The sequence below is a fragment of the Macrobrachium nipponense genome, chromosome 8, assembly GCF_015104395.2.
Source record: "Macrobrachium nipponense isolate FS-2020 chromosome 8, ASM1510439v2, whole genome shotgun sequence".
Classification (NCBI taxonomy): domain Eukaryota; kingdom Metazoa; phylum Arthropoda; class Malacostraca; order Decapoda; family Palaemonidae; genus Macrobrachium; species Macrobrachium nipponense.
The window spans coordinates 64025486-64037985 of NC_087203.1; the positions used below are offsets into that span (position 1 = coordinate 64025486).

General features: G+C 35.0%; 1 protein-coding gene across 2 annotated transcripts in view; it reads left to right on the forward strand.

Moving 5' to 3' along the window:
• LOC135222807 (neural-cadherin-like) overlaps window positions 1-12500 on the forward strand; it is a 144701-nt gene that overhangs the window by 89493 nt on the left and 42708 nt on the right. For both annotated transcript variants that reach the window (XM_064261108.1, XM_064261107.1), the window contains exon 3: window positions 12094-12237. In XM_064261108.1, the coding sequence (XP_064117178.1) occupies window positions 12094-12237 (144 nt within the window). The remainder of the gene's footprint in view (window positions 1-12093; window positions 12238-12500) is intronic.

Here is a 12500-nt window from a genome sequence, read left to right on the forward strand (position 1 = left end):
ACATTCATTTATAAAATTGGTCTTAATGATTATGATTGCAAGTCCTTTCCTAAATTGTCCCAATAAAGATATTTGCAATTCGTGCAAGGAGCCTTGCAAATTCTCAGTGTATTTGAAAATTTACTTATGTGACATTGAAGTTAATAAACACTTGGAACACTCCTTCAAAGATCACTACGGTAAAAGAAGTACATTTTAATGGTTAAAAGGCTCTCACGTATTGACTGAATTAAAAGTATTCCGTGCTTACCGCAAAGAACACTGAACAGAATATTTGGAATACTTCAATTTCTCTGAAATGCTAAAACATTTTCAAACTCTTCCTGAGGAAAACATGGTTGCAGGTACCTAAGAGCTCTTAAAGACACAGGAAAACCTAGCCTTTATTTTTTATCAAGGCAGCGTATGATCTTACGGTTGTAAGTTTTCCATAAAAGGAAAATCTAAAACCATATTACAACGAACATTTTATCTAAAAATAAGATATAGTTTTTCTTATTCTTAATGATAGCACCAGACTGTTCAATTGTTAAAGAACTGTATTTACTTTTCCGGTAAAAGCTAAATGCAAAAGATGTCATAAAAATAAAAGGCTAGGTAAAGCTTTAGTTTAAAAAATCCATATATAAATTACTCAAAATTGGAGGAAGAGGATTTCCCACTATCATTCCATATTTGCGTGCTGGCAATTTTTCATCAAAAATAAAAATTTAATCACAAATGCAAAGCTGAATCAGTTCTAAAATGTTATTAGTGAACAAAGATAAATCAACAGATGCAACATCAAAGTTGATAATTTTGAACTTGAAATCAATATTTGCGCTATTTAGTTTTTATACAATATCAACATTATGTTTGATGTTACAGCTGGAAATACTTCCTATCAAAATTGAAAGAATTTTTACCTGTGATTTCGATAACGTATAAGTACATGAGCCAACAAAGCCCATACTCTGTCTAATGGGACTGCTGGGTTTATAGGTTTCAGCCAATCCCTATATGGTGAGGGCATATATATATATATATATATATATATATATATATATATATATATATATATATATATATATTAGATAGATAGAGAGATAGATAGATAGATAGATAGATAGATAGATAGATATGTATGTATGTATGTATGTATGTATGTATGTATGTATGTATGTATGTATGTAGGAAATTCTTTTAGTACAGACTCTGCAAAAAATAAAAGCTAAATGAAGAGAATTAGTTCGACTGTTTTACAATAATATCTTTGTAAGGGAACTTGTACAAGAAAACAAGAAGACAAAGAAAATTTAAAACAGTGATTTTCATGAAATCTTCATTAATCAGCAAACGTAAATGGTAGTGAAATAAATCTCAAAATGACGACCGTGGTGCCACATCATCAAACCTTTAAAAAAATACAATTAATACCTATACACTTCCTCCTCGTATTTCAACTCTCAAAGCTTTGATTATGAGGAATTTTTTCCTTCTTGTTGTGCCATCCTAATCTTATTTAGCTGGACTAGTCTCTGACGACAGGGAAGACAAAGACAAGACCACTAGGGTCCTCTTCCCATCTAGTCTACCCAACCTCTCTGAAGTAACCTCACTCCAATTTTCTTTCATCCTGTAAGAACTGTTTTTCTCGCTACCACTATGAGAATCCTGGTAAGGAATCAAGGGTCTCGATAAACAAATCCAAACCTGAAAAATACATCTACCTAGGGCAGCAATATTCCACTTTCCTGATTCCCACAAACTCTATCTTTAGAAAGGCAAATCCTCTGCTTCTCTTTTGGGTTAATTTTCCTTCCAATAGATTTTATCATTCTCATTTCCTTCCTACAGTTTTTATTATTCTTATAGATAAGTTTATTAGGATACCCATGCCATTCGACTATGCCATATTAAAAATATCCCAGCATGACAAGTGATACGATCAGGGCAACTTTCTGGGCAACTTAGGTCCGGTGAACGGATTTTCCATCATAACGTCTTGTATTTTTGAGGAAAAGGAAGAAGGTGCTGCACATAGCAAAAGGTAGCATTCTCAGGAGATAACTGGGTTAGCCCAGGAGGTGAAAAGGAATGGAGAAGTGAAAATCTCCTAGCCGGTCTCGTATCATGAGGAAATCTGTGACATTTAACTGAAAGCAAAATCTGATTGTATGCGACTATTTTCACCTGAGCTGCTTGTTTACGTATTTTTCTTATATAACGATCGGTCTTTTCTTTACTAAAAATGAATCATTTCTAACAAAGGAGTGGGTAAAAGCTGTTCCAACATTATCGGGGATAAAAAAGAAACCTTTTCCACGATTTATATTATCACATGCAGGAAGAAGCACGATTGTTTCTGTAGTTTGAGTGATTCATTTCACCCATGAATTTGAATAACTTTAATTCAATAAATTGGAAGTCAATATAAAATTCTCACATCTAGTTTTAAAGTGGAAAAACCAACTTTCAGTGAAAACTCGTTGATAAAACTCACTGATGCCGTAAAACTTCAATAAATAATGACCAGTGTTGACACTGCAGTGCGATCTGTCATTTACAATGATACACGGCCTGACAGAGTACCTGAGGAACTTCGACCAACATCAGTATTCAACAAGAAAACTTGGCTCAGCATGCTATGTATACTTGATATTCACAGGGGGTGTGGACCTTATTCCAACCACGAACACCTATAATTTTGAGTTGCAAGTGCCAGACTGATGGGTACATGCTGTGGCTGAATGAATAACGAATCGGTTTGATAATACGCCGAACCTCCCTAAGTTGACAGGTGTGGTTGTTGCTGGGAATGGGTGGGAACGGTACCATAAACCACAAATTAAAGTAACCTGAAAGGTTGCAGTGTTCCAAATTTCGGAGTTCTTTCTTCGGAATCGTCAAGTTATTTAGGGTAAAAAAAAAATCAATATATTTATAATGATTAAACTCAGGGATAGGTAAACATTTTCTAATACTGGTAGTTTACAACTCAACTCAACGGTTTTTGCTGGAAAAATATTTGAATATATTTTGCAAGTTTTAATTTAAATGGGGTTGGAGTGGGGGGAGGGGAGGGAAGGTCGGCACTTATCCGATGGTATTTTGGAACATGGAACTTGTCCACTGATATTTATCAACTTGACGTTCTTAAGACACGGCGCTATTGTGTTGCCAATTTAAAACTTGTCATCAAATTACGAAAAATTATAATAACTATGGAGGTACTACTCTCGAGAGTTCATTCATGTATCTTATAGTTATTTGACCATAAGAAAATTCAACCGAAGTTTAGCAGTTTTTTTGTATGTGTGAATTTCCATTTTTACCTTTAGAATATTTACAATAATTAATCTGCGGAATAGGCGGGACCTTCTCAACTCGATACACTAGAAATCAGCTCGAGTTAAACTTGTTAATGCATCGCATTAGTTTTTTTTATATATTTATTTTTTTTTACTTAATCCATTTTTATAAGAGTGCATAAGTGTTTCCCTTGGTGCTTGCACTCCAGAAACATAAAATGATGCCTTGGGGCTTTTTCTTTCATTCATCCGTGTGCAGCTTTTTCTTAAGATCTGTAAATGACAATATGGTCAGACGAACATTTCTTGGCTCGGTTATATTAAGCTTTTTCAGGACCGAAAGACGGGAATGTTTGAGGCTTTTCTTGCTGTTGTGGACATGGTGTTACAGCGGCAAGTTGTGCTTCAAACTTTCGCTCAAAGCCAAGTTACTGCGCGTGTCCCATTTTCGATACAGAAGTGGTCATTCACTGTAAAGTTCCGGAACATAATAACATCAATGAACGCAAAGTAACAGCATTTTTTTCCCTTTTTTATAACTCAAAAAGTCTAATGAACACAATGTTTAGATTTGACATTGTTCAGCCTCTCTAACAAGTGGCCTCCATGTAAATATCGAAAATGCAAGTACCTGGTTCAGAGCTTCAGGACAATCTTGCCTTGAACTTTTCTTCTATTGCCATCTTGTTTTGCAGTGTGAGTACACTGACAATAATAATAATCGTAAAAATAAGCTACCTCCACTAAGAGTGCAGCAGTGTAAGGAATTATTCGTTTTCCAATGAGTACAAGATCAAGATAACAATTAACGTTATCGATAGAATCGACGATGAACCTGGCTCAAAAAGCCCAGGAAAGTATTAGTGAACGATTTATGAAAGATTATGTTGTGCCCTTTCCTTTTATCGAAGACAATCTTGAAGGCATGTAATTACAAGTTATAAGACTTTACTCCATTGTATACCATTTATATGCATGACTCATTCGTAGATCTAAGTGAGATGACTTATGACCTTCAGACCGGGACAAAAAAAGAACTCCCTCGGCGCCCATAAGATCCGCCACAATAGGGAATGCGTTATGGAAGACGCCAGCAAAACTTGATATGGAACGTGACCTTACAAGCAACACCTCCCAGGAGGTCCTTTGCCTCCCTAGGGATTCCCTAGCAGAGATGCAGGGATATGGGATATACATATAGAAATTCTCTCTCTCTCTCTCTCTCTCTCTCTCTCTCTCTCTCTCTCTCTCTCTCTCTCTCTCTCTCTCTCTTATTAAATTCTCTAAAAAAATACATAAATTACATTAAATTATTATTTATCTGATACAGAATTCCCCTACTCCAACTTTCTGTTTCATAATTATTCTAATTTAGTCCACTATTTAAATTATCACTGGTTTTCCTGGTGTGTGTGTGTGTGTGTGTGTGTATGTGTGTGTGTGTGTGTGTGGGTGGGTGCGTTCGCATCTGTGTACTTTATGGCAATCTTATTTACACCTGTGGCTTCTGCTTATTTTTGCTGCTAAAGAAAAAAGGTTCGTTTCTACTCAACTAATTCGTGGTTCTTCTGAATTTCTAAGTACTTATAATGGATAGTACATTGATTTTTTCCCCTTGAACCTAATGTAATCTAGAGTTTCTTCTAACTCAACTTGTTCTGTTCATTAGAGTATGAAGTAGAGTGGAATATTAATGACATTAGAATCCGACTCAGAAATTTGGAAAGGAGACACGTCTTAATAAGGAAAAGGAAAATGAAATTAAGTTTTATTCTACTCACTCTCTCAGTTTGCTTTGATCTAATTACTCCTGGGGCGCCGAATCACTTCGTTATGCAAACAAATTTAAACTCAGAGCCCCACATGGAAACCAAAATAAAATTACATGTATGAGTATGTCGGAACTGACACTAACTAGCATACTGTTGGTGCCTTCTAACTACGAAGCTGTTTGTTATTTCAATTTCCCAGTTTCCTCTCTTTGGTGAAGTTATTTCCAAACTTTGGCTCTGTGAAACTCCGGGACCTTAGCTTATGGCTTCGTTGCAGTTAACGTTATATTACTGTACTAACAGATACGTCGTCCTCTCTCTCAAGGAACCTTCCTCTTCAGGGAATAGCATAGAAACTGATTATTGACATTTATAATGGCAAATGAGAAAAAGTGTAACCTTAGGTTCTTTCTCATATTCTATTATTTCAATTTATACCCCCAAACCATGCTTTTCTAATATGACGAAGGACGTGAGCAGCCTAAAGGCCTATTATATCCACAATAATCATAAATCTCGTGATAAACTTCTCCTAAAAAAAGTCACACCTCTCTCTTGAAAATTCCAGTCAACGATAAGAGAGAGTCGTGAAAGGAGGGATGAATAAGAAGAGATCCCTGAAGTGATGAATTGCCAGATATATGTCAGGCGAGCTTTGCTGGGAAATCGCAAGTTCCGCTCTTTGCCGAAAGTGATTTATAGCTCCTGGACGAGGTGGTAGCCACTTGATAGATGGACATGTAGACAAATCTTCATGCTGATTACTTTTTTCTTTAAAATATATTGTTTTATGGCAAATAATTGATTCCATTACGTCAAATCATTTCATGTTTTTTAGTAAGTCATTTTAATTTCTCGCAAATTATGCATGATAAATATTAAATTACCTCTAGGTGAATTGCATATTCTATGGAAAAATACATGGCAGGAAAAAGTTTATATGTAAAAAAAATAAGCCAACACAATAAATTACATTAGTCGGTTTGTTGATCATTCCTGACAATAAGCATTATATATTCCCTACGAATATTGCTTTTGTTCGTAATTTGAAGTCACTGATTAGTGGTCTGCCTCTTAGTCATAGTAAGTAATTTTAATCTACATGTTTTTTACTCAAGAAGGCAAAGAATAATAAGCACAAAGTAGAGGCGAAGATGTTCATAATACCCATTTCTTAATGGGTGACCATACTTGCATTTTCCCTTCGATATAAGGTCTTCCTATTCGCTACAATCATCACACAGACACACACAGAAAAATATAATATATATATATATATATATATATATATATATATATATATATATATATATAATATATATATAGGTATCATTCACTTTACCGTGAATGTCCACTTCTGTATCGAAAATGGGGCACACGCAGTAATCTTCGCTTTGAACGAAAGTTTGAATACACAACTTGCCGCTATAACACCACGTCCACAATTGCAAGAAAAACCTCAAACATTCCCGTCTTTCTAGGATGAAGTTAAATCAGAGATAATATGTATATGATAAAGAAACAGTAATTCAATTGTATGAATATTGGCAGAATCTGCAATATATATACGTTTGCGTGACAATAAATACGATCATGCAGACATTTGGAAACAAAATATTCACACCTGACAGGAGGTCTCCTTGTACAGATTCCTCCTTCTAATATCCATCCCGACCATCTGTAAACAGGGGTTAGTAAGAGAGCCGAAATTCGAAATCAATTTTCAATTTTCCCTTGTGAATTGTTAAGGTATAAATCATGATTGAAAGTGATTACAATAACACACACATATATAAATTATACATACGCACACACATATGTATATGTTTGTGTATATATATATATATATATATATATATATATATATATATATATATATATATAATATATATATATATATATACACATATATGTGTTGTGTGTGTGTGTGTGTGTAATTGTAATCGCTTTCAATCGTGATTTGTATGTTCCTATTCACAAGAGAAAATTGAAAATTGATTTCGAATTTCGGCTTTCTTACTAAACCCTTTACAGAGGACGGATGGATATTGGAAGGAGGAATCTGTACAAGGAGACCTCCTGTCAGGTGTGAATATTTTGTTTCCAAATGTCTGCATGATCGTATTTATTGTCACGCAAACATATAGATATATTGCAAATTTCTGCCAATATTTATATATTGCAAAATTCTGCCAATATTTATACAATGTGAATTTCTGTTTCTTTATCATAGAAATATTTTCTCGGATTTAACTTCATCCTAGAAATATGAAAAGGGTTTGGAATCCTGATCGGTTTCAGTTTTATCACTCGATCGTTTTCAAAGTGCTGATATATTGTGATAGGAATGCATACAAGATCGCATCCTGTCAGTGAGAATATTTGGTCTCTAATCGCGTGTATATTCATCCCTCTAGCATATTTGTAAATGTCTTCCACTATGTATTTGTCCTCTGAAAATGGCACAGCATTACAGCTGACCCCCATCAGGATTCTTAACTTTCTTTAATCTTTTCATTTGTCACTTAAACGAGTATCCCTCAATACCCGGCCCTCCTACAACCAGGTAGCGATCCACCACATTCGACTACCTATCTAGTACAAGTTTCATAATTACGGGTCGTGAAATTTCATCGGGTTCTCATCATTTGAAGCTAATGCTCACCACCAATTGTTTGTTTGTTTGTTTGTTTGTATGGTGATTCTCCGTTGCATGGAACCAGTGGTTATTCAGCAACGAGTTACCACCAATTGTAAGCGCATCTAATATTTCAATGGAATGGCATGCGGTGTGCCTCTAGTGTCTTCACCTAATGCAGGATATGGACAGTTATTGTGAGACTTTTTCTGGCATAATTTTGAGTCGCGTATTGTAGAGGAGGAAATATGGGAAACTGAATGACAACCGGAAAGCATGGGAATGGGAAAAACCTTAATCGCTGCAGTAATCCGTTAGGTCTCTCTCTCTCTCTCATCTTCTCTCTCTCTCTATCTCTAAAATCTCTCTCTCTCTCTATATTATATATATATTATATATATATATATATATATATATATATATATATATATATATGTATGTATATATATATATGTCATGTATGTACATATATATATATATTATATATATATCTATATATATATATATATATATATATATATATATATATATAGCAGGTCAGTGAATACATATAAAACCTCCAGGGGATGTCCATGATACAACGATTAAAACTGATAAATTTATTCCAAGAAACATTTCGCACATGAAATTCTCTGTGCATCATCAGTCTGTGAAAGATAAAGACACATTTATAAATAAAAAACAATAAAAGTGCAAAAAAACAGGAATTCACATAATTAAAAAGTCTTAAAATTACATAAAAGAACAAAGTAAAACAAGTAAAAGTAAAAAAAACAGGTTAAAAGAGACTGCTTAGACACCAACCTTTCATTGTGAGGAGAGAAGATGAACGAAGACAAGTTAAAAGTAACGACTTCAACTATGCCAGGTACAGGGTTGCTGAGGACGTGTTACTGTTAAGGGAGGGAACAAGCCTCAGGATGTTTGAAATCGTCTATTATGGAAAACTCTTCTTTTTCTACTTCAACTAAAAATTCCCCTTCGGTACATATATGAAAATATATCAATTCCGAGGTAGAGCGAATTAGATATTAAAGGACATTTGTAGCTCGAATGATCTATATGAATCACGGTGATGTGATAATTATTCATTACAAGGCTAAGGCTAGTGGGTCAAACGTTCGAATTGGTTAACACGGTAGAGGGGTTTTATATCGATTCTAATTACGAAAACACCGAGTTCGACGGTGAATTTGTAAGGACAGAATCGATATAAACTTATAGCCTCTCTGTTGGCCGACTGGATAACGTCACTAGGCCGTCCTGATTTCGTTCCCGTCCACTGGACGGTGTTTTGATCCCACAACGGGACGAAATTATTAACAACTAAAAATTCCCTTTCGGTACATATATGAAAATATATCAATTCCGAGGTAGAGCGAATTAGATATTTAAGAACATTTGTAGCTCGAATGATCTATATGAATCACGGTGATGTGATAATTATTCATTACAAGGCTATGTGGGTCAAACGTTTGAATTGGCTAACATGGTAGAGGGGGTTTCATATCGATTCTAATTAAGAAAACACCGAGTTCGACGGTGAATTTGCAAGGACAGAATCGATATAAACTCATAGCCTCTCTGTTGGCCGCCTGGATAATGTCACTAGGCCGTCCTGATTTCGTTCCCGTCCACTGGACGGTGGTTCGATCCCACGAGGGGACGAAATTATTATCAACTAAAAATTCCCCTTCAGTACATATATGAAAATATATCAATTCCGAGGTAGAGCGAATTAGATATTAAAGGAATTTTGTAGCTCGAATGATCTATATGAATCACGGTGATGTGATAATTATTCATTACAAGGCTACGTGGGTCAAACGTTCGGGGCTAACATGATAGAGGGGGTTTCATATCGATTATAATTACGAAAACACCGAGTTCGACGGTGAATTTGTAAGGACAGAATCGATATAAACTTATATCCTCTCTGTTGGCCGACTGGATAACGTCACTAGGCCGTCCTGATTTCGTTCCCGTTCACTGGACGGTGGTTCGATCCCACGAGGGGACGAAATTATTATCAACTAAAAATTCCCCTTCGGTACATATATGAATATATATCAATTCCGAGGTAGAGCGCATTAGACATTTGTAGCTCGAATGATATATATATCCAACGACGACAATTATAATTATGAAACCTAACGACTTGTTACTCAAAGACTATTTTCGCAAAATTACTGCTATGAAATTTGATACAGATTTGCCTGAACTCCATTTTTAACCAATATCGTAATGTTATGAGTATTCACAAAAGAAAGGTTTGGTGGTCAAATCATTAACTATTCAGCTTCATAAGTTTCAAAAACCGCTCGAACTGAATGGTACTACCTTTTGTCATACACGAATATTCTAGAGGGCTGCCAGACATTTCTAAAAGTTCACAGCGGATTATTTCCCTTTAGCAGCTCGGCAGCACGCATCGGGTGCATGATTTTGGTGTCGTTCACCTCCATAGTTAGGGGTTTCGTTACGCCATAAACCACGGTAAAAACCATTCCTTTTGGACTTATCAGTGATTATTGCAAAAAATATGACCAGCCTAAACCAATTTACTTTTTCGTGATCTAAATTCTTTTTAAAACGGCATTACGTTTCCAGTAGCATAAAACACACTCAAACGGCTTACAGTGAACATAACAATGAAAATTTGACGAAATTTATAAACATCCTAAACTGGTCTTGCTCATACTCATTTCCTATAAACTTTGACGTGGAATTTTGGTGGACACGGACAACAGTACATTATTCAAGCCTTTACCTAATCCTCAAGAGTTACCGCAGAGCTTTTGCCTTCTTCATGCAATGATTGCAACACTTCCCCACCACAGTCAAACTGAAAGTGTTAGTTGAAAGAAATATGATCAGTGCAGGCGACATTATTCAGAGACTGAGCTCTGATAACCGTCATAGCCGTCGTTCGTCTCACCAGAACCCAATACTTTTTCCAGTGTTGGATTTTAGGGCGAAAATATGGCTTGAATAAGATGCTTTAACCTCATGATTCTTAGCTTTCCTTTTTATTCCATCAGGTTATCAGAGTTTTACCATTATGGTATAAGCTCACGAATTTCGTCCATTTTATTCCTATATTCTGTGAAACGCCATTTCTTTTGGAGAGCTTTCCTCGTTATCTATTTCGCTTCCGAGATGGAAACAAGTCATTCTTGGAATGGTAAACTGCACCAGGACTTGATCGTAAGAGAGATTGGTGCTTATTTAGTCGAAACGTCTCAAGACACAGTAGTTTACAACAAAAAACCACATAAATCTGTACTCAGTGCCTGATTCTTTGGCAAGTTAATAACATTTTAATGTGTCATATGAATATAAATGAGCTACTACTGCTACTACTACTACTATTACAAGTAATAATAATAATAATAATAATAATAATAATAATAATAATAATAATAATAATAATAATAATAATAATAATAATAATAATAATAATTAGGATGGACTACTTAAAATTCACCGTATATTTTCGAATTTATTGAGATAATATCAATGAGTTTTGTTCTCCGGAAATACTAATGACATGCTGTTGTGTAACTGTAATTTTTCCACGAAATCTGTTATTTATAAAAAAAATAAAATTTTTCATGCGAAGTACAAGGTAAGACATTGCATAACTCACTACACTGCAAAATAAAATTTTTCATGCGAAGTACAAGGTAAGACATTGAATAACTCACTACAATGCATCATGAAATGTTAAAAGAATCAAACGTACAACCCTCCAGTGGAGAAATACAAGAATGAAATTATTTTGCTTTTTGCAGAAAGCGAATCATGGAAGAAAAACTTAAAATTAAAGATCCTTACTTTAGAATTGTTACATAATTCATTGATTTCATCTCCAATGGTTAAATTTTTAAATAACGTCTTTTATTTTGCCAAATAAGCTTAGGTAACCCCAGATAAATACGATGATGTTTAGATGTATCACATTTTTTTGTTTTAATGTTATCAAACTGTTACCGCTCAGTGCGTTATACAATGTGCGGAAGCAATGAAAGCATTTTGCAACGCCCTTTCTAACCCAAGGTAATTTTTATTTTTCCCCAATTTCACCCGATTCCTTTGGTTATTCCGTAGAACGAATCCTACGAGATAAAAAAACTTGATTTTAATGCCGGCTCTCTAGGGATAACTATAATGATGATGGAATTGCGTCGAAAATTATTCATTACTTGTAGCCTTTATTTTTTTTCCATTTTGTTCCTTATCTACACATTGGTTTCCTAGGCGCATTAACAAGCAAAAATATATAATTGATAAGAATGTATTCTACCGAATAAATCTTTTATTATGTACTGCATCATTCCAAGAATTTCACGTTAAATGTGTGTAACCACAGTATTTTTTTTCTGACCTGCAGTGACCAAATTCTTCCGAGCGGGTCTAGCTGACAACAATGAGCATCCTCCATTTTTCGATCAGTCAGTCTATGAGGCGGAAGTTGCGGAAGACGAAGCCATTGGGACCACCATACTTTCAGTGGCAGCTCAGGACCAAGATGAAAGTAAGTGTTTCGGACGAAAGGAAAATTGTGCTTACTGCCCAGAATATATTTTGAAATCCCCTCTATTCATTACTACATACATGGAATCTAATTTACAATGAACTGCATATGCTGCAACAGCCACAACGACCTCTTGACTTTGCTTTTTTCAACGATTTTCCATAAAGTTTCCAATTAAATTTTTGAAGCCCCAGTGAAGATTGTTAAAAAAAATCCTTTCCAAAGGGGGGAATGCACAAATATTAAAGAATAGCGTTACTGTT